Here is a 24,236-nt window from a genome sequence, read left to right on the forward strand (position 1 = left end):
TTAACCAAAATTACAAAGGAGAACAAAAAGAAGGGATTAAGTAGGTTATGAACTTCTGTATTAGTGTTCTTTACTGTTTCTGACTGTTTTTCTGCATGAATGTTCTTTGGTGCTCCTCTAGGATTAAATGGTAGGTATGACAATCTGAATTTACCACTCCCTTTTTTTTCATTTTTTGCAATGAACAAGTGCTTAAGATTTTTTTTTTCCCCACCTTGAACATAAGAAAACCCAAAAAACATCTGCAATACACACCAGAAGAGATCTGCTCTGGGAGCAAAATCACAGTGCGGTACTTGTGTACCTGAAGCCTCCATCCCCTCTCTTTGGCTGCTGCCTTCTGCGGCAGTCCTGCAACACCTCCTCCTGGGCTACCGTGCCAGCAACAAACACTCAAGAACATTTCTGTGCTGCGAGCAAATGCCCTTCTGGTTGTACCACATTCAACAGCAATACTATCATTAGCTATGGGAAAGCTTCAGCTATGGGCTGAATTGTTTGACCGGCTTTGTTTTGCTTTTATACAGACACGCACCCAAACGGCAGACTCAGCACATCTCTCCCAGAGAGGGCAGTCACCTGCTCGCACTCTGTCAAATGAAGTGGAAGTGTGGACATACACACTAGCATCACTCAGCTGGACCATAACGACAGTGCACAACGCTAAATGACTACACAAGAGTTGATATCATCTATTTAGTACCCTAGCAAGAGTCAGAGGAGCTAGGCTCTGCACATAGAGTTTTGCCTACCAATTCGGAGACACCTGCATGTTGCGGAAGTATCCAGCCCGCAGCGGGAGGGAAATCAGACTACTCCTGCGTACTTAATGTAAACTATTTTTAAAATTCTAGTCACTCTTGAACAATGCAGTCTTTTTTTGTTTTGATTTTGGGGGGTTCTTCCCTCCCTTTTAAACCTGAGGTTATAGTGCTTAGACTATCAAATCAAAAAGGTATAAAGGCAGCAATTTTACTAATGATCCAAAAGCAAAGCTCATCATAACCTCTGTAACGAAAGAAATTTCTTCATGCCACCATCAGGAAAAAATTCCAGGCTTCATTTTATTAATTTACAGAAAAATATCTTGCACCCCTCCCAGGAAACCTGCATGTTTGATTACCTCTCTGAAATGCCTGTACCCCTATGCATGCAGCATAGAGAATAAACAGGAAGAATTACAGATATGTATGTGGTCGCAGGGTCATGATCTCATTGCATTTACAGAGACATGGTGGGATAGCTCACACAACTGGAATGCCGTCATGGATGGCTATATGCTTTTTAGGAAAGACAGGCCAGGAAGGCGAGGTGGTGGAGTTGCTCTTTATGTGAAAGAGCAGCTGGAATGGCCAAAGCCCAGCCAAACCTAGGGGTGGATGAAGAACGAATCAAGAGCTTATGGGTGAGGATTTAAAGGGCAGGCTAACATGGGAGACACTGTTGCAGGTGTCTACTACAGGCCATCTGACCAGGAAGAGGAAGATTGTGGAGTTCAGGATCCTATCTGGATGAAACAGGGCAATAAGTAGGATCGCAACCCTGGACTTCAGGAGAGCAAACTCTGGCCTCTTTGGGGCCAAGCTGAGTTAGGGCCCTAGAAGGAAGGGGGGGGGGGGGTCCAAGAGAGCTGCTTAATATTCCAGTATCAGTTCCCCCAAACTCAAGGGCAGTGTATCCCAGGAAGAAAGAAGTCCAGGAAAGGGGGCAAGAGACCTGCATGGATGAGCAGGGAGCACCTAGAAAACTTAAATACAAGAAGAAAACACAGACTGTGGAATAGGGGACAGACCACTTAGGAGGAATATAGGAATGCTGTCAAGAGTATGCAGGGATGTGATGAGGAAGGTTAAGGCTCATTTGGAATTAAATGAGATGGTAGATTTCAGGATTCTGCAGGAAAATAGTAATGCAACAAGCAGGACTGCAACTCTGGACTTCAGGAGAGCAGACTTTGGGCTCTTCAGAGACCTACTTGGAGGAATCTCACAGGTTAAGGCCCTAGAGGGAAGGGGGGTCCAGGAGAGCTGGCTAATATTCCAACATCACTTCCTCCAAGCTCAAGAGCGGTGCATCCCTATGAATAAGAAGTGCAGCAAAGCAGGCAGGAGACCTGCATCGGTGAGCAAGGAGCTCCTGGCCAAATTCAGGCAGAAGAAGAAAGTACACAGAATGTGGAAGAGGGGACAGGCTACTTGGGAGAACTATAGGAATGCAGTCAGAGTATGTAGAGATGCAACGGGGAAGGCTAAGGCCCAGCTGGAACTGAGTCTGACAAGGGATATTAAGGAMAATAGGAAGGGCTTCTTCAAATGCATCAGTAGCAAGAGAAGGACTAGGGAAAATGTGGGCCCGCTACTGAATGCGGCAGGGTGACAAAGGATACAGAGAAGGCAGAATTACTGAATGCCTTCTTTGCTTCAGTCTTCACTGCTAAGGGCAGCCCNGTGCATCCCAAGGAGAAAGAAGTGCAGCAAAGCAGGCAGGAGACCTGCATGGGTGAGCAAGGAGCTCCTGGCCAAATTCAGACAGAAGAAGAAAGTACACAGAATGTGGAAGAGGGGACAGGCTACTTGGGAAAATTATAGGAATGCAGTCAGAGTATGTAGAGATGTGGCAAGGAAGGCTAAGGCCCAGTTGGAACTGAGTCTGGCAAGGGATATTAAGGACAATAGGAAGGGCTTCTTCAAATACATCAGTAGCAAGAGAAGGACAAGGGAAAATGTGGGCCCGCTACTGAATGCGGCAGGGTGACAAAGGATACAGAGAAGGCAGAATTACTGAATGCCTTCTTTGCTTCAGTCTTCACTGCTAAGGGCAGCCCTCAGGAATCCCAGAGCCTGGACGTGAGGGAGAAAGTCCAGAGAAGGGAAGACTTTCCTTTGGTTGAGGAGGATAGGATTAGAGACCTTCTGGGCAGGCTAGACATCCACAAATCCATGGGCCCGGATGGGATGCACCCACGGGTACTGAGGGAGCTGGCGAATGTTGTTGACAGGCCGCTCTTCATCATCTCTGAAAAGTCCTAGAGAACTGGAGAGGTGCCTGAGGACTGGAAGAAAGCCAGTGTCACTCCAGACTTCAAGAAGGGCAAGGAGGAGGACCCAGGGAGCTACAGGCCAGTCAGCCTCACCTCCATCCCTGGAAAGGGGATGCAACAGCTCATTCTGGATGTCATCTCCAGGCATATGGAGGAAAAGAAGGTGATCAGGAGTAGCCAGCATGGATTCACCAAGGGGAAATCCTGCTTAACCAATCTGACAGCCTTCTACGATGGAATGACTGGCTGGTTAGATGAGGTGAGAGCAGTGGACGTTATGTACCTTGACTTCAGCAAGGCTTTTGACACTGTCTCCCATAACATCCTCCTAGGTAAGCTCAGGAAGTGTGGGTTAGACGAGTGGATAGTGAGGTGGATTGAGAACTGGCTGAAAGGCAGAGCTCAGAGGGTCGTCATCAGTGGCCTGGAGTCCAGTAGGAGGTCTGTGGCTACTGGAGTCCCCAAGGGCTCAGTACTGGGTCCCATCCTGTTCAACATTTTCATCAATGACATGAATGAAAGGACAGAGTGCCTCCTCAACAAGTCTGATGATGATACCAAGCTGGGAGGAGTGGCTGACACACCAGAGGGCTGCGCTGCCATTCAGAAASACCTGGGCAGGCTGGAGAGTTGGGCGGAGAGGGACCTCCCAAGGTTCAACAAGGGCAAGTGCAGAGTCCTGCACCTAGGGAGAAATAACCCTAGGCMCCAGTACAAGCTGGGGGCTGACCTGCTGGAGAGCAGCTCTGCAGAGAAGGACCTGGGAGTGCTGGCAGATGACAAGTTGACCATGAGCCAGCAACATGCCCTTGTGGCCAAGAAAACCAATGGTATCCCGCGGTGCATTAAGCAGAGTGTCGCCAGCAGGTCAAGGGAGGTGGTCCTATCCATCTACTCAGCCCCGGTGAGGCCTCACCTCGAGTACTGTGTCCAATTCTGGGCTCCCCCATACAATAGAGACAAGGAACTGCTGGAGAGAGTCCAGTGTAGGGCTACAAAGACGATTAGGAGCTGGAGCATCTCTCTTACAAGGAAAGGCTGCGAGAGCTGGACCTGTTGAGCCTGGAGAAGACTGAGAGGGGATCTTATCAATGCCTACAAATATCTTAAGAGAGAGTGCAAGGGGATGGGGCCAGACTCTTCTCAGTGGTGCCTAGCAACAGGACAAGACAACAGCCACAAACTGAAACACAAGAAGTTCTGCATGAATATAACGAAGAACTTCTTTCTTGGGAGAGTTAAAACCTAGAACAGGTTTCCCAGAAAGGCTGTGGAGTCTCCTTCTCTGGAAATACTCAAAACCCACCTGGACACAGTCCTGGGCAACATTTGCTAGGTGACCCTGCTGAGCAGGGAGGTTGGACTAGATGATCTCCAGAGGTCCCTTCCAACCTCAACCACTCTGCGATTCTGTGATCAGGGCTAGAAGGAGGCAATTTTTCTTTAAATTCTTTCATGCCTTAGTGATTAACACTAATATTCCCTCATTTCAAGTCTGCTAGCTGCAAAAATCTCAAAAATATACCTCAAAGGACTAAGACTGTGCCATCCAATTCCCCAGAGAATTTTATATAAAGTTGTAATTAGACATAACCAACATGAAATATTAACTTCTGAGTAAACTAATTCTGACCAATACATATCCTGAAATGACACAAATCAAAGCCAATGCCTTCAAGCTTCAAAGCAGTAGGATTAACTTTGGTTAATACCAAGAGAGTTCCTTCACTATTAAGGGGTAAGTTTGCTTTAGGATCACTGCTAACACATAGAAGGTAGAAATGGCATCATCCACTGCAAGAGAGTAAGCAGCGAAGAAAAAAAAGAAGAAAAAAAATCAAGTATCCCCCAAAAATATCAAGGGGGGGGGGGAGGACAACTTATTCAAGCTATAGAAGGTGCACAAAACTCTTATTTTTGCTTTCTAGCGTTCTAACTAATCCAACTATTTCAAGTCTCATCTACCTTAGGGCTTCTGACCTTTGAAAACAAGTCACTTTGCAGACAATCTCACCTGTTTGGTGGCTAAAGAGAGAGGAATTACTTTCTGATTTTTAAGCTCGTTTTCCTCCATAAGCATTAAGTATCATTGCCCTCTGGAGACAGCAGGATATGACCTCCACACACAATGGAGTGCGAGGAAAAAAAAAAAGGGGGGGGGGGCTCAAATAGCATTTGAATACTATTTATAGGCAAACATTCCACTTGAACTCTTTTCTTTGATTTTCTAGCTTTCAAGTGGGGAACTGAATCCAAATCTATTATAACTGCTTTGATAAGTCTAGATGAAAGTTTGTATTGGGCTTCTGCTTTGCCTGCGTTTCTGATGCTTCACAGAAAATAGCTCTGGCTCAGTACAAAATTCAGTGACTATCTGGAAAAACAAAGCACAAATACTAGTACACTTTGGAGTACAGAACTAAGAGTAAATTTAGAGGGTCAGGACCATCACTAACTTAATGCAGAAGCCAATGTATACACCAATTACACGTGCCAAGCAAGCCAGAATACTTAAGTATTTTCAGAGGTTGACCAAGTGCCCATCTTCCCACTTTCAGAAAAAATGAAAATCACCATAATGGTATACAGCACAAATGAATGTATAAATTCATGCTTCAAACCGAACATTTGAATACCARCTATTAATGAAACCTCTCATTTATTTAAGAAAATCTGCAGCCCTCCAGTATGTCATTAAATGCATCCTGCTTAAACAAAATAGCCTGAAAATAATCTCTCTAGGAATGACATGGTAAATCGGATTGTAAAGCAACAACAACAAAAAAAAATCATGACACTGCAATCTTCAGGAAAAAAAAGCAAATTATTTTACCTAGACCCAACTTGAAGAGAGAACACCACATCCATCTGCTTCTGATGTATTGCAGGGAAAGGGGAAAACATCAAGTATAGAAAAGTCTACTAAAGCAACTTTCTTCCATCATTTCTCTCCAGATCATAGCTCTTACATAACAGACTAAAATTAAACTGTTCTACCTCTTCTTTCACCTTTGCAGTTTAACATCTTCAGACACTGGGTGCACTCACTGTAAGAGAGCCAACAGCACTGCCACAATAAAAGTTTTGCTCTTTTCATCACAAAATCTTCCCGTCTGTTCCTTTCCCTGTAGGGGCTTCCAAAAGACATTGCTCGCTTTTGAGGCAAAAACAACTGGAAATCAGACAAGGTTGGTAACAGAATTCTTGCTAAGAACCATTTGAAAGAAAAGCTAAAATTCCAGCCTTTTTAAGGATTTAGATTCAAGAACAGATTTCTTGAATTCTATGATAAGGACATACCCAAAACAAATGTAGGCAAGTTAATGTAACTTGTTCTGGTAACAGTTTTTTGGAAAAGTATTAGTGGATTTGAACATATTCCTTTCATAAATCATCATTCCCCCGCTGCTGCAAAAAGGCACACAACAAACTGGGATGTATAAGCAAAAGCACAGTTTGCAGGACACATGAAGTAACCCTCCTACATCAGCTCAGCTTGATTAATATGACTAATTTGGGCAAACAACAATAACTGGAGATGCGTGCAGGGATTCCAGAGAACAAGTGGAGATGAAGATCTAGAGAACAAGAACTAAGAGAGCAGAAAGACACAGGGGGTTTATTTAGCTTAAAGGAAAGAAAACCAAGAAAGATGATGATATTCTCCAAGCAGATTCTGAGAACAGCTGCAATTAAGAAGGGAGCACTGGTCTTGGGTACAGTGCATAATACAAACCAAAACACACACACCAAAACAATGCCACTTAAAAYCTGTCAAGTGCTTTAGTACAACTATTTTCCTCCTTTCTTCACGAAGCACTTTCAAAGAAACTTAATCCCCTATCCCCCTCTGCAAAGTAACCTATTGCAGCACATAAGGTTGAGGATAGACATGAGGAAAAAAACCTTCCCATCCTAAGGACAGCAATTGGCTTGGCATGTTGTGAAGTTTCCAAAACTGGAGGTAGTTTGTCAAGCCAGTTCTTAGAGCCAGCCGTCAGGAACAGCACAGGCACCACTGAATTTGCCTGGGGGAGAGGGAAGAGGAGGAGATGAACCAGATCTACTGTTTTTTTTTTTTTTTTTTAATAAAGCTTTAGGAAGCTCTACAAAACTTTAGGAAAAGGCAATGGCTAAATAGCAAGTTAACAACTGGTGTTTTAGAGATAATACTTTGTTACATAGGGAAAATGTCTTTACCAAACTGCACTGTATCTTTTGTTCCCACAGCAAGTATTTTCTCAATGGATATAAAGAGGATAAATTTGTGCTAGGTAGTAATATTTCAAAAAACACATTTCCCTGTATGTATATTTATTCTCAAATATTTAAATACTTCATATTCACAAGGAAGACTTTACTAAAAATCATTTAAAGAATGTTTTACCACAGGTAAGGTATTAAATCTACATAATAAAAAAAATAAAACTTCAGGAAAAAAAAAACACTATTTTGTGAAAGATGCTCATGTACTACAGCTTCTTTTAAAGCACAGGATTTGAGTTCCGAGCTTTCAAAATGAGGACTTACCTCTAAGAAGAAACAAAATAATTTATACTAGGCAATGAAACTACTCATTCCTTGCTGGGGGAAAAAAAAAAAAAATCTTGCTTCCATTTGTAGAAGCAAAGATGGCTAATAAAGTATTTCATATAATCCAGTGAAAATTAGTTTGATTATTGTAAAAAAAAAAAAAAAAAAAAAAAGGTAGAAATTGGTAATTTACACTGATATGGTAATTCTTTTCCTCTACAGACTCATGTTTGCTCTAACTGCTCCCTAAATATACAATAGTAATATTTTGCTAAAGACTAATTGCCAATGAGGGGGAAAAAAAAAAAAAAGGTTAACCTGTTGACACCTACTGACAAGTATTAATGATTCAGTTTTATCTTAGTTCCCTCCGATACTTTTTAAAATCCGATCGTTTACTACCACTGCAAAATGGGGAGAAAAACAACATACTGTAAATTAATGCTGCAAGAAAATTAATTCCAAGTGTCTTGAGACTTGCCACAGTACAAAAACCTGAGGGTTTAAGCTATTCTCACAGAAAAGGGTAACAAGTAGCCTTATTTCCAATGTAACTATGTTATATCTCACAGTATACTTCCCATCACCCCCAGAATGGGGCTATACATGCACACTACTGCTAAATTGATCTATCAGTCTGACTAGCATAGAGCTAAGTGGCTAGCACTAGTTGCTGCCATCACCCTTCACTATTCAGCTCAGTAAGTCCAAATTTGAAACCTGAGCAGGGAGATTCAGATCCAATTTTATCACTTTTGTATTACACAGCATTCATTTAATATTCGAACTATATTCTAACCAGTTTTAAATTCAGATTTTATCACTGTGTGCCACAGGAAACTATATAGCTGAAAAATGCAGAAAGCCATCAGAAAATGTAAACTTAAAACCAATCCCATGTAACCTTGAGTTATTTACGAAGTATTAGAAGAGTCTTCTTGATGGAGATACAAGAAAAGAGACAGGCTTTTTAAAGTGCATCATGATGGTGAGCAGATACCAAGAAAAAAGCCACATTTGATGAACACAAGCTTGCTCAGTTAGCAACAACTTTCTTTCAGGAGGCCAGTATCTACACTCCTTTCTTTTGCAGGCATCACAACGACAAAGAAAGAAGCGTCCCTTTAGCTAAGCTCAAACAGCATGTACACAAATGAAGCCTAAGAACTCAGAAATCCTTACCATACCCAAATAGGATACATTCAATGGATAAGATATTTTGGTTAACAGTAATGCTCTCCAGAACATTAGTTTTAAGTGACCTCTGAGGTTTGAGCTGGCGTTCAATTTCTTTTCTGCACCTGGTTAACATCATAGATCCGCAGAACTATCTTGCATATGATTTTGCTACACAAGATCTCTACTTACCACCTCTAAGCAAGCACAGACCTGAAGAGTATCAAAATAAATACTTGTTTCAACATATTTCCATGTCCTAAAATCATCTTAGCCTGCTCATATTACTATGCCTTCCTGACTAAATCATTAGTTTTCTTTCATAACAAAAATCCAAACCAAATCAAAAACTCCTGAAATCTTTACTTTAAGAATAGTCAGAGTTAAAAGAAAAGATTCCCAAGTGTCAGACTGAGTCTTGGTAGCTCCCTTCTGCTCTGTAAAGGAGATCGAGTCCCAGTACAGGCCACAGTATTACACCTCTCCCTCTAGGCAAACTGGCAACAGTAACGCAAAATCCAGCACAGGGTTATTTACCCTAAGCAAAGGCTGAATATGGTATTTTCATTTTGATGGATGAAGAAAGCATACTTATAAAACACACTAGGATTTCAGTTCAGTACAGGCTAAATTCCATTTTCATTCCAGCATTAAACTGAAAGGTAAATAAAGCACCAGTTCTTCTGCCTTGCCTGAACTGTCCCTCCTTACTTACTTAGTTGGAAGCTACTTGAAGCACTGCTGTAACAAGCAGTCCTGAAGATCATACCCAAGCAGTAACAGTTTTTAAACCAGAAGTAGCTCCATATTAGAAAAAGAAGGCAAAACAGATTTGGTCTCACAGAGGGAGGAGCTGCGGCAAAAATAAAATAAGGTAAGAGTACAATAGGAAGGAGAAGTTAAAAAAAAGGTATATCCAGGAAATGAGGAAAAAGAAGGCTAAGGGAGAGCTGCATAAATTGTTCATGGTAGAGTCATAAAGCATTCACCGATTAACAAGCACCTCTGATGGAGAATTATCCTGGCTAGTTCTAATACTTCACAAGTTAAAACTTAAGGGTTTTTGTCTTGCCTCCCTCCCCACAAAAGAATCACCTGTGTCAGAAAAAAAATTCCAAGAGCATAGCATTCCAATCAAATATTGTGCCTGTCTGACACAAGAAAGCATTAAAGCATTACAATTGAAAAACAGTTCTTTACAGCAAAACCCAGCTGAATGGAACAAAAACAAGAAAATACAAAGTTGGTACATTTAAAGCAAAATTTCAAAATACTGGCGTTAATTTGACTAAGAGCGGGAAAGGCCAAAGAGATTAGAAAAAAATATTTAAATCATGCAAAAACTTTAAAGTTACCATGAATTCATTACAGAAAGCTCAAAGAGCCATATTAATGATTCAATTACATGCACGAATTTCAGAGAGCTTAGCCAACTTCTACAAAAGCACAACACATCTGTAAGTGTCACATACCATATATTCCTTCCCACTCTGAATCTTTAGATGGTGAAGAAAGAGAATGAGTAAGTCACTCTAATGTGCCAGTACGTCCAAAGGCAAAAGTATTCCAGTTAACAAAACAGTCGTGATTTTAGGAGTAGCACAGTCTTGACTTCTAAAGAAGCTTCTAGAACATAGTCTACAGGGAGGACAACTACAGCTCACTCCCTCATAAAAAACAAGTATTTTCATCAGCAGCTTTACTGAAAAGACTTTCCCCAAACAAGAATTTTTTAAAAAATTAAATAAATAACAAGTTTGGTCACATCACCAAAAAAAGAGGTTGGTTTGAGGACATGGGGAGTGGGTAAATATACAAGAGATATATTCACGCTGGAAAGCATTCAATTTTACAACTACTGAATTTTGCTCTACTCTGTTTATTCCAAAACAGGCAGATTTTATCTGAGTCCATTTGTATTTTGACCTCTTGACTAAATAGCTGATTGCTTCTTCTTTCTGCCCTCCCCAACTCCAGAATACATATATTTTTTTCCTTCATTTTACCAAGTAAAATCATTTCTCAATCTATTATTAAAATTCACCAAGCATTACCAGAGATTTGTTATTAAAAACCAATTTCTCTTTGACCATTTACTTCACAGCAGTTACAGTGCACCTCATCTCTCCAACTCTCAGATACGCTAACATTCTTCACTTGTGCAAAGGTATTAAGTCATTTTTAGTCTTATAAAACCTTGTTTTCTCCTGAAATATAACTCTGCTCCACTCTTTACTCCCTGTTTGAACACAAAGATGACTTCTTGCACTTGTTGCATTAAGTAAATCCTTGGCTGAGCACCAGTTCCTCTCCAAAACGTCTGATTTTCTCACTAGCCTCTCTGTAGCACTAGTAGGATTTCTGAACACGTTACTCCCACAAGTCTTCTTACTATACAAGTCTATTCTGGGACCAAAGCAAACTCGTATTTGCATTTTCTATTTCAGAAGTACCAAGTGTAGCTGTGCTAAGACCCAAGATGCTGACTCTTTGCCACTAACCTTGTACTCAATGCTGAAAGCTTTAAAGTGTCAGCTTGGCCCAAGCTGGCAACACCTGGTTAGTGTGCTGTCTTTTAACATAACAGCTGTGAGCACTAACAAAATCCCCCCCCATGTAGATACTCAGCAGAAATCTAAAGCTGTCTAGTGTTAGACAAAGAAAGCCTCTGCCACTTTGTTCTGCATGTATTCTTCAATGCTTCATCGTCAAAGCAACTGAAATTCACTGTGAGGAACAGGCTCAAGGATTTGTTGTTAAGGTCACAGGCATCCAAGGTATTTTCCTCAAGTTCAAAAGCAGTTCAGCAGCATTCTGTATCCCTTCTCAGAAAATTCAGCAAAACCATGCTGAAATACTAAAGCCATGATACTTAAAGCACTGAGGACGTTATAAAATGTTAATCCTTGCAGTTTTTTTTTTTAAGTGCAGAATACACCAAACAGGCATCTAGGACTTTTATTCACCCATGTGCTTCACCAAGACCTTTCTTTCCTCTTTCTTTAAGAAACAATAAAAAAACAGCTTGCATTCTTCTAGAAATTGGACTGTGCTAACATATACAAGCCATCTGATGCCACCCTTCCTGATGCTTACAAAAAAGAAGGACCAGAAAATTAAATAGCTTTAACCTGTCAGACTTTTCCCCAACTCTTTGGAGGTGTGTTTCCCTCTTTTAAAAACACAAGCTGAGGGAGCCACTGAGTAACCTGCCAAGGAAAGCAAGACTTCCCATTCTTCTAAATGGCCAGGACGGATTAGAAAGGGTAGAAGGCTCTCGTACCTACATGGCACCCATTAATTCATGGTGGCAAAAAGTTCTTATCCCCCAGCAGTCAACTACTGTCTCAAAAAAAGACATTTAATGGGCAATTTTACTGAAGAACTTTTACAAAAGAACTTTTTACAAAAGAACTGCAATTCTTTCATACTGGAATACTAAGAAATCAACATTACTCTAACAGTGCAGTTGAATGTTTCCAGTGTAAAATATAAATCCACTGTCAGAATATTAAGAATCTGTTTAACAGAAACATTGTCTCTGCAAAGAGGATATATCTTCAAACAGAATTGTTTTCTTTCCATAGGTTATTTTATCTCTTTTGCTACTAGCAGTCAAAATTGAAGCTTCCTTTTAATAATAAAAATAATTTTTAAAAGGCTTTGCTTGTTCATGGTTACTTTTCAAAATCAGAATACAACTGTTATGACAGGAATTTTCTTCAGTTTATGAAGAGAAAAAGCAACTCATATTTATGACTTCCATATTTCTACTTTAGAATGATACAAGTATCTCGGTCTTCAGAATTTAAAACTAACTTTTTTGTGAAATAGCACCATGACTGAAGGTTGTTTAAAAATGCTCAACTTTTCACAAAGCGCTTATGCTTTGTTTAAACAGATCAGTGACAAAAATCTGTTTGTCCAATTTAATCAGCCAGCTCATCAGAAGCTCTAGTAAATGTAAGGAATTTAACTGCTGTGCGTGTGCACGCATTTATATACATATGTGTGTATATTTATTGCTGTATTAGCTGAAAGGGGAGTAAGCTATCTAATGCTAGAAATTCTAGTAATAGCTGTCACCACTCAGCATCCAAGCACACAAAACATTAAGATATTTAAACATTCAAAATAGAAGCAGAATAAAGAAGCTGAACTAGCAAAAGTATGGGTAAATACAATGCACAGAAAAATGCATAGACAGTTCTACTCAAACTCAGACCTCTACACTAGCATACACAGGTCTAACTGTCTCTCAAATCAAGACAGTTACTTAAATAAATAAATCTGTCTTACAGAGAGCAATGGCTGGTAGCCACTTCTGCATAGGTGATCTGAAAAAAAATATTTCATCTGGTCATACTTTCCAGAAGTAATAACCAGCATGTTCATGTGAGATCTGAACATCAAAGGATGCCGGAAAAATAAGTAAAACCATTTTTTTTTAAAGTCATACTCACAAAGATCCTAACAACATGGAGATGAACCTTGTATGTGAGGAATACTAAGAAACCCAGGGGACACTGAATGCAAGGCCAGTTCTACTCCAAGTTGAAGTCAGGATCAAGTTTTGCACGGGAGAAGGGATCACCTCAGTGAAGGCCAAGCTACCCCAGAAAAGTATGTCAGACAAGACTGCAGCTGAATTATTTATTCATGCAACAGTTCTAGGCTTCCATGTTGTCATCCACTTTCTGCAAGCTATCTTTAAAGTTGGGGACTAACTTGCTTTCCCCAAACCGCACAACAACACAAAAGCATAGCACTGGGTCATTTTGTCTGTTGCCACAATAGATAGCTAGAAGGTTCATGGAGGTGCAGAAAGGGTATTTTCAACCAAACCAGAGACACGATTGTGAACTCCTATAAAGATATCTGGAACTTCTCCCAGAAACATTAGCTTCCTTTTCAGTACTTCTGAATTACAGCTTTTACTAATAAGCTGTCAGACTCTGTCTCTGTTAGGTGAGTCTAATGATATTTTTAAGTATCTGAATTTGCAGCGGTAAAGACAAGTACTCCTTGGTTACAGGACCTTCTCAAAGGTGTTTTCAGTAATTTGACCACACACATTCATATCCACATAATGGAATTAATTTTGTCCAATTAATTTTTAGAGAAGGAGATGGTGCTCAAACAGAAGGGCTCCAGCAGATTTGCTCATCTTTTCATATTCCTTCTATTTTTTCTGTCTCTACTCAAAGCACGAGGAGAATCGAAGCATGGGGACCTCAAATCAAAAGTGAACTGTCTTAATTCTGGGGACAAATGGCAAACTACTGTTTAGAAATCTAAAGAAAGTATTTTTATAGATATTACAAGAAGCAGTGGTCCCTCCTAGATTTGTTAAATACTCTGAAGTCATTTTGAATGCTGCAAACCTAGACAAAAGCACATAATTCAAGGACCAACTGCCCTCATAACACTAGCCGTAAGACACCTCCACTGACAATTTATAAAGTCAGCAACAGTTTTAGAGGATATCAGTCATCAAGGTACAGGTAAGGAAATGCTGCTGATTCTCTTAAACAGCAACAACAAGAACATCCTTAAAAAGAGATCAAATTATTCAAATCCTTTGAGTGTCCAGATTATCCCAGAAATACTCCATCCATCCTTCAAAGTGAAGTTTGGTCCACAGGAGTTAACATCAAGTTAGATAAACTTGCAGCAACTTAAAGTTGGAGTCCTGAACTTAATGCAGACAAGAGATTACAAAATACATATATATAAAAACACGGGCTAAGTCAAAATACTAAGACAGATGGATGCCTGAGTGCCTTGAACCCTCCCAACCCCTGGAATGAAGTTATCCTTTAGAAAGAAAGCTGTCTGTAGCAATGATCAAAACCAGGATTTGTTTCAAAGTTCTGGGGTTTACATCTTTTTGTCACTGGGATTTTGAAACAAGACCAGGAATTTTCAATTTCACTGCAAACACCCAATTCACAAATTTTAGAAAAGTTTACATTAGTCAACCTTTCACTAGAAAAGTAATAAGCGTAGTGCCAGTATGTTTACTTAGCCTGGTTCTTTAATTTAAATATTACATACGTATATCTCAACAGCCATATCTCAAAACTATGGGAAGGTATTTTTGAGAAAGTCAAAACAGAGAAACTAGTGTTTCACCTTTGAATTTCTGGAAATAATGAAGAGTTATATATTGACCATAGTATTAGAGAGAAAAACATCACTTTAGCAAGCCTACTTTCTTCCATTCTCTCCCCTTTAATCCTCCCTCTGGTAATAATACGTAATATAATCTGGTTAACAAAATGCCATTTAATTCAAATTCTCTTTTCTAATTTTAGATGTAAATAAACACCGAACCAAGCAACCTTCAACACCTGTAAGAATTACGTTCAACTGCCCATCATCACAGTAATTTCCAGACTTGTAAGTTTTGATCCTGTATTTACAGACTGCCAGATTTGCACGCAAGTTAGTTTCAGAAAATACTCTATAAACAGCATACCTGCTGCCTCCAGCAAGGCTTCTAGTCTTGCTTGTGTTTCTGGATCCACAGTTCTCAAGTCCGCACCTTCTGCAGCACTCGATAAGAATAATTCCGATGTGGTTTTAAGTACTGGGTTATCAAGATCTTCTTGGTCCAAAATAAATGATTCGACCTGTTTGCCAAGTTAGAAAAATAATTTTTAACATTTTTGAAATTTTATAGTAAATTTAGAATACTAAAAAACCCACTACAGACTTTAATTACATCATCATCATCATGTTTTAACTACACAGATTGCAGGACACAACCATGAAAGTTAAGCAATCAGTTCACTGAAAAGGTGGCTGAAAGCAGAAAGGAATAAATGCTACATGAAAATAGCTTATAGTAGAAAATGACAAACAGCAGCAGCTTAAAGTACAGCAAGGGTGACTTAGACTAAACATTACCAAAAGCTGCAGACATTTGGATAGTTAGTCACCAGAACTGATGGCCACAAGATGCTGGAGCATCTTTGTCACTAGATGTCCATCTGTCCTGTTATTTAAAAAAATATATCAGTAAAGACTTTGGTATGGTTGAACTTATCTGAGAGATGAGGATGGAACGAATGATTTCCCGAGACCCCTTGCAGTTCCATTACTTCATTTTAAAACTAGTTTCAACTAATATAGCACAAGGATTTTATTAGAACAGAAACAAGATAGTTGACTAAAATTCAAAAATAAAATATTCGGTTCCATTGACATTTTCTAGACAAGAACAAATATGTGTAACAGTTAAGCAAGCAACTATTGCAACTCAGCACCAATAATGCTGTCCCACCAGTGGTCACAATCTCAAAATACAAGTTCATGGAATTACACAACATAAAACATTGTAGTTTTATAACAGCTTGCCAGAGTAAACAAGGAGGATACCTGACTCATACTCTAATGAGAGCAGAATTACATTTTATAATCTGTCTCATGTTCAGACATACCACTCTCTATTTTCAGTAATATTTTTAAATAAAAACACAGACACTATTTCATAGTTAAGACATCATCTGTTCAATGTTTTACTGGTACCTTCAATAGCCCTGGAAATGAAGTATGCTAGTTATACAACTATTGCCATCTTTCCCATTTTTTATCCCAGTCTCATCTTTATTTCCCCCTATATTTCCTTTAATTTCCCTCCTCCCACTAGCTTCCTCAGCAGATGACTACCCCTACACTCAGTCCTATGACACACCATCCACGTTAAAAAAGGGACATTCTTCAAAAGTTCATTCTTCAAAAATCTAACCAGGCCATCTGCAAAGGCATTAAGTGCCCTATTGTATGAAGGCTGTTAACATGAGTCTGGGGAACTAYGCCTAGCACCGTGGTGCGCCATCGTCTAACGTTAATTCCTTCCCCTTTTTGATACGTAAATGTTCTGCAACATTATCCCTTGGTGTCCAGCCAAACACAAGGTTAGTATATGAATAAAACTAGCGTTAGGGAGAAATACAGTACCTTAAGAACACACAGCGTTTCTTCTGTCTCTTGCTGGATATGCGTGATACTGGCCAGTTCACACGTATTCTAACTAGTATGCCAACACAAAAAGATTAAAGCCAAAGCAGCAGACTATCATTTAGGGTTTTAAGGAGCAAGATTTCTGCATGGATCTAGACAACACACAACAATCCTAGAATAAGAGAACTGTCACGATGAGGAAGACTTAAAAAGCAGAAGCTTAGTGACCTGAATGAGCGATAAACATTATTTCTACAAACAAAAAAGAGCATCCGCTCATGATCCACAGCAAAATACATTCCTACACTAAGACTCTCCCCTGCAGAATTCAGATTTCAGATTATGTTCATCTAGCAAGTTTAAGAGCTCCCAGCTGGCATAAGGTCTGATGCATAAATGACCTCTGGAAAAATTCACACTTATCCACAGGAGTAGTTCAGGTTATTTCATTATTCACCCCCACATAAAGCAAAGCACTTTGCCTTGAACAAGTCACTTACACCAATATGCACTTCAGCTAGAAATACTACTTATTATTGCAATAATGTGCATGACCCAGTGACTTGGAAAAAGAATCTCACTACGTATGTAAGTGGCTAGCCCTCACATATAGTTCAGAATTATATACTAGCAGTTGCACTGCATGATAACTGACTTGTTTCAGTTAGGCTACTAAATTTATCAGCAGTCTTCCCCTTTGAAGATGCACTAGAAAGGATAAAGTTGCTACCTATTATTGAAGTAACTAGACATATAAACAACAAATAACTACACCAGCCTTCAGAGTAACTTCCAGCAAGCTTAGCTTTCAGCTTCATGGGAGCCCAGACAAAAGCAGCAGATCCACCCTGTGCCAACCTCCTCAGAGACTGTCCCACTGCATGTTTTAAAACTTCATTTTTGACCCTGTTCTAATGCACTGAAGCAAGGATATGGACTATTTCCTCCTTGATTGCTGCCAGCACAAGCTCATTTGTGTACTTACAGGACATTTCCTGCAGCAATACACTTCTAGCACCTGAATCAGCGTTAACTTACCACTCAAATATTCTGTCACCTAGCAAGGGGCTCCTCTCTCTCCAGTAGGAAGCACGTTTTGCTTACATGAATGACAACTTCAGACTAGAACAAAGTCTGTCTTTTCCATATTGACTCTGTAAATGCTACTTACTAAAATTGAATGAGAGAGCTTTTACTTAGGGCACAAACAGGACTAGTATTAGTGCAGTTTGTGCTACCAAATCACCCTACTGCCTTTCAGCTTGTCTTTAGGTTTGCAACTGTGCTTCCAGAAGCCTTAAATATATAAAGCAAGATTTTTGCCTGAAACTTTAAATATGTCCGTTATTTCACATCATAGCACTGCATTTGCCATAAACTTAAATACAAGAGAGGTAATTGCTTCCATTACTTTTGCACATGTTCAGTATCAATCATTAGTTTTTGTTTTGATTTCAAACAAGTTTTATACGCATTTTCAAGTAAGAATGGACAATGTTTCTGTAAAGAGATGTGGTTTCTCACGCAGCTGGGTATCTCATTTCTAACGGTGGAGGAAGGAATTACCTAATCAACCAGATGTCTGATGTGACTGAAAATAACCTTATTAATAAAATATTAGGGAAAAAAAAAATCAAATTACCCCAAAACATACCAAAGGTAAGTTTTATTTCTTAAATAAAAAGTAAACTTTGTAAGAAACATATTTAGCATTATTAACACTTCTGGAAGACTCACTATAGCATTCCTGTAGCAAATTTTAGGCACTCTATCACAATCAAATCTGTAGCAAAGTGACAGAGTAACCAGTCACTGCGCTATTTTTGGACTATTTTTCAAGCTGCTCCAGGCAGTTAATAAGCATCTTAAGGCTCATTAGGAATATACCAATCCAAGACATTAATTGCCGAAGTAACTACAACTGGAAGCAATTCCCAACCAAAAATGCAGCACAAGGTTGCAAGTTGCTAGCCATAGGGAACCTGCAAACAGGGCAGTAAACATCAGTGCGCTTCACTACATCACCGTGTTTCACTTTCGTCCACAGGAATGATAGACCTTTAGTGAAGTACTGCCAAGGACAGAAGGCATCTCGCAGCTCCAGTTACACACTGGTTCTTCCCTCCCTCTATAGCCGCTACATTCACAGCTATTTGGACTCAACTACATCAGTATTTATACGTCAATACCATGACTGAGTTTACCTCAGGTCAGGGGTATGTAAAGGCAGCTTGGCAAGTACTAAAAATCAAAACTAACACTAGCAATTCTTATGAGACAGGCAGTGAAAGGGAGGTTTAGAAATATATCTTCTAATATTAGAACTATATTGATCTTTCCCACATTGTGTTTAAGATTATTATTATTATTATTATTTTTAAGATATACTTCTGTGCCAACAAGAACTAAGCTCTAGGTTACTGGCAAAAAAGTACTTTTCCCAGAATAGCTCAGACCTGTTCACAAATAGCCTATTACTGATACAGGCTACATGCATGATGGAAAAGCTTCCTATTTGAGCTATACCAGCCCCATTCTTTCCTTTTTTCACGGCAGAGGAGGACAGCAGAGGCTGCTCATTGTACCATTCTGCTTTTATTTGTGCAGTGAACTAGTATTTCTGGGAAGACTATCTTTACAAAAAATTTTGACTGGAAAGAGAAAGGTACTAGCAAATCACTTCCTTAAACCTGAATTTTCCAGATACACCCAAGTTATTAACAGTTTTTTAAGGTAGGAAGTCTCCTTGTATTATGTCCGTAAAGTGCCCACAAATAATGAGGACCCAAGTCCTTGACTGGGATGCCTAAGGAGTATTAAAATACAAATAAATTACTACCTGTTTCTCTCTTTTATATTAGATAATCCTCCAAATTATTTGTATGACAATTCCATTCGGATATATATCTAAATAAATATATATACACACACACACTGAGGGACCTTGGCTTCCTTAAGGTAAATTAAGCCTGTATATCTGGCTGAAGGTTTATATACACATGAAGTTCACATATATGAACTTTCAGCCAGATGTATTGATATAAGAAGCTGAAATAGATCACAGTAAGATACATACTTGCTTTGTTGGCTTGAGCTATAATTTCTGAAGACAATTCCCTCAATAAAAAGAAGTTTTAGCCTGAGAAAAGATATGTCCCTGAGATCTGTTAATCACTAGAAGATCATCTTTAAGCTCTGGCCCTATGGATCTTTGATTTCAAGGAGTTCTCAACATACAGTGTGTGTAAGCTGGCCCAAGGTTTCAGTGGCCTTGGAGATATTTCTACGTCGGTAGCAAAAAAAAGCAGCATCACTTCCCATCATTGCTCAGCTTATAGCAAGTGAGACAGCTATCAGACTCTTTCATGAGCTGATTTAACACACTCAAAGGGCAGAAAACTCAAGAAAAAAAAAGAGCGCAGATAACTTTCTGCCACTTTATTGGATTTCTAAGACTTACAAGAAGGGTCTGATAAGCAGGAACTGTGACAACATCACTCTCTCCTGGGAATAGCAAGACATTTGATCAGATTGTCTCCCTATGAAGTTAAAACCTGACTAACATGGGCCACCCAAATCTGAGCAGAGCTTTTAGTTCCTGCAGGCCTTGTTAGCTTAGTGATCTATAAAATCTAGTTTTACATGTATTTAAACACTTTTTTTTKGGGGGGGGAGGGGGAAATGACATTAATCTTATCTCCACTTGCAATAGAAAGCTGAAAAATTAAGAGGTTGGCCTAAGACAGCTGTTATTCCAAAATATGTTAAGCAATTACAAGGTAATGAAACAAGCAGATAAAGGATCTAGTCTGTAGCATGCTTATTTCAAGACTACAGGTTCACCCTGCAAATGCTACTGCAGATGCAAGGTAAGAACACATACAGCACTGACTTCACATCTTGTTGATGGAAACCAGGAAAGCAACTTCCAAATTAAGTATGGTCCCAAAGTCTGATGTCCAGGTATAAAAAAAAAAAAAAAAAAAAACTGTGCAGTATACTCTTGATGTGTTAGCACACACCCAAAGCAACCGCAGCATTGATTTCTGATTTCAGAGAGGCCTAAAAGTGATGGGTGCTAAATTAGCTACTAAGCATGGCCAATATTGTGTCAGCAGGGAGTAGGTCCTCTCTGCAAAGTCCCCGTCAAAGGATTTCAAGTCTGGCATCCAAATTCTCTAGTCAATTCTGAAAATTAAGACTACTGTTTGAAACGCTCTGATAAAGTAATAAATCAGAATTAATGTTTTATGGGACTACACTTCCATGTCAAATATTGATCCTAAGTTTCCAATTTTCCTGTGTTAATACTAGCAGAAAATTCATAAGCAGGCATTCATGAACAAGTCCCTGTCAAATGGTCTACAGAAAACAAGTTTAATCACTGATCTAATTTCTCCTTCTTAAACAATCAACTGACAGCAGATATTCTTATGCCAATGACAAAAGTCAAAATTAAATAACTTTCGTTTTGAAAACTACAAACTACACCTTACCCCACACATTACCCAGAAGTCTCTGGATAAAGTTGCCCGACTCCAGGTTCCTCCACAAAGAGGAAATCTGCAATTCGTTTTTATTAAACCATGGTTCTGCAGCAATATGACCAGGACATAACCGTACTCTTCAGTTAACCATCACAAAAATAAGCCACAAAACGCAGATGGAGTCTTCTTAGTACAAGAGGCAAGCAACATTAAAAAGTTCCTCTGCAGAGCAGAAAAGAAAGCAACAAGGCTTCCTCATTATTCCAGTCACTACTTCAAAACATTCTCTGTTAAAAAGCAGGCTATAGCCATCACATATGTCTGATAAACAGAAGCCTAACTATGACTAAAGTTTTCCTAATTGACAAACAAATCTTTTCTTTTGCAACAAGGAGTTGCCATATACAGAACTGAAACGGAGGGCTGAAGTGTATGGAGAATTCACACAAATCCCAGCAAACTGACCATCTCTTCTTGATGTGTACAGTCTTACTCAGGAAAAACATTAATTGGAGATAGACCAATAAACCTAAGGTAAACATCATTTACACTAAGCACTACGTATTTTCACGTACTCAGACAACTCTAAATCATGCTTTCAGTGTTTCAACTCCTTGGGCATTCAGATTCCCTCCAACTAATCATTTTTTTCTACCTTAAATCTTCCCTACCTTTCTTCTCACCTCCATTCAAGGAACAATAGGTATAGCTTAGTTTTCTGACTACTGAAATACAGAATAGGACTGCTGCACAAATTTATCCAGGGCTTCTAGGGTGGGATACTAACTCAAGTATTAGATCACAGACATTAAAACAAAATGAAAGAAACTTTGAAAGACAGGAAGAATAAATGCATTTGTTTGCTGATGTAAAAGCCTACACCTACAGAGACAGTAAGTATTCTAAGCCCCAAGGAACACGTTTCATACTGATGCACAAACATAAAAAACAACCTAAGTAATTTCTAGATAACTTTTTAAGATCTCTTGTCTACCCAAAAGGATACAGCACTCAAAAGCACATAAACGGACCCGATAAACATAGTGTGGTCTAGTAAATAAATAATCTCTTCCCATCCCCACCTGTACCTTTGAGGCAGAGTGTAGGTCTACAATACTTAAAATGACTAAATAATTTTAAGTTACCTAGAGGTTTATATCAGACTGAAAATCATACTGGGCTTCCTATCATTCTCAGAGCTGAAGCTAGTGGTAGATTTTTTTTTTTCCAAGATCTGCCTAAACAAGTYTGTGTGTGCTCTGCTGCTGCAAAAGCAGCCAACTCCACAGCAGACCTACCGATGCATCAGCTATCCATTTAAAGAAAAACTATCATAATGAATAATACAGCAGAATCTCACTCTAAAATATTCACTGAAAACCTCAAGATGCAGTAGGAAAAAGGACTTTAAAACATAACTATTTTAGAAAATAAAAAACAATGAAAAGATGTACATTCTACTCCAGGTATTAAGTTTAACATAACAAATGCCAAATGCTTTAAGTGACTACTTCACTTTTTTCTGGTACTACTTTTCTCTGGCTATCCTGTTGTGTCAAAGATGAATGTTTGCTCATAACAGATGACACTACGAAGCTGCCCTCATTGAGGAAGATGCCTTGGATGTAAATCTTCAGCCCTAAATACTGATGTCTTTCACCTTGGTTTGAAATAGGACAAATTTATTATCTATCAGCCATGTTGGGATCATTAGTTTTGCTCATGATTTTGGATAGGGAGGAGTTCAACAGAATTAGAGATTTTCCTTGAAGAAACTCCTAGTTAATTAGTAATCTGTATGCTTTACTAAGGCAAATGAGGACAATAACTTATGGACCTAGCTAAAGCTTTATGTCTGTGGCACATTAAAATAATCCAACAGACACTTGGTAGTTGGTTCAGTATTTGTCAGCCAGTAAAATATTCCATTTCTTACTTGACAAATACAATTTTTTTTCCCTGTAGGACTGGTATATAGATAATTTTCAAATTCTCTTCTAGTCAGGAGAGCCAGTAAGACACGCTCGTTCTCACTTACTGTCAGCATTCTGATACACAAAACATAGTAATTCAACCATGAGTAGCTCCACTCAGTCCAGTACACTTTTCCTTCAGATTCCAGGATACTTCAGAAGACCTAAAGATGAAGTTGGAAAAACCTCTGCAAGTAAAAGGCAGCAAATGATGACTGAGCAGTCTGATCCCACGAAACACAACTAAGAAATAACAAGATCCTGTACAGGACCAATTCTTTCAATGTCTTACAGTCAATGTCTTACAGTCATTCATAAGTGTTTTCTAAATGTGTTTGAGCAAAACACACTGGAATAGGTTGCCCAGAGAGGTTGTGGAGTCTCCTTCTCTGGAGATGTTCAAAGCCCACCTGGATGCAACCCCATCTAACATGCTCTAGGTGACCCTGCTGGAGCAGGGGAGTTGGACTAGACAATCTCCAGAGGTCCCTTTCAACCTTACCAATTCTGTGAAAAGATACATAATATTGCAAAAATTGAAAGTCATTTCTACTAGCTTATAAAAAGTTCAACTAATCAACATTTATATTGCCAAGAGTAAAAGAAAGAAAATATACCCTGTTACGATGTCTTTCCATAAATTTCACTTACTCAGCTGTTCCTCCAAAAACACACAAAAATGAAACCTCTGCCCCTTTATATCAAATAGGAAGGGTCAGTTTTCAGGGGAGGGGGAAGGAAAGAAAAGATGATCTATTTGTTAATGAGATATGCTTGACTGACTTGTAACCTTTTGGTGTATCATTCCAACTAAATGAACCCTTAAATCCAACTATCAATTCATCTGTGCCTCCTTTTTTCTCTTAGTCAGAGATAGCACGGTTTTATGACATGCATTGCAGTAAAAAGGGTGCTATAAAAACAGTATTTATATCATTTGAAAGAAAACAGTATTTATATCATTTGAAAGTTAAACTAATTTTTAGTCTATCACAGAAGGACAAGGTTGCATGAGGTATCAGGGAAAAGGTTTATATTAAAAAATACACCTCAGGCCAG

The 24,236-nt window shown here is 39.1% G+C and overlaps 1 protein-coding gene across 1 annotated transcript in view; it reads right to left on the minus strand.

Annotated features, from left to right (window-relative positions):
- ANKHD1 (ankyrin repeat and KH domain containing 1) overlaps nt 1–24,236 on the minus strand; it is a gene marked incomplete at its 5' end in the record, with an annotated part of 121,441 nt that overhangs the window by 91,206 nt on the left and 5,999 nt on the right. Inside the window, one exon of the mRNA XM_085307713.1 lies at nt 15,231–15,384. Coding sequence (XP_085163839.1) covers nt 15,231–15,384 — 154 coding nt within the window. The remainder of the gene's footprint in view (nt 1–15,230; nt 15,385–24,236) is intronic.

The sequence above is a fragment of the Rhea americana genome, unplaced genomic scaffold, assembly GCF_003343005.1.
Source record: "Rhea americana isolate MKP2758 unplaced genomic scaffold, rheAme1 scaffold_262, whole genome shotgun sequence".
Taxonomy (NCBI): domain Eukaryota; kingdom Metazoa; phylum Chordata; class Aves; order Rheiformes; family Rheidae; genus Rhea; species Rhea americana.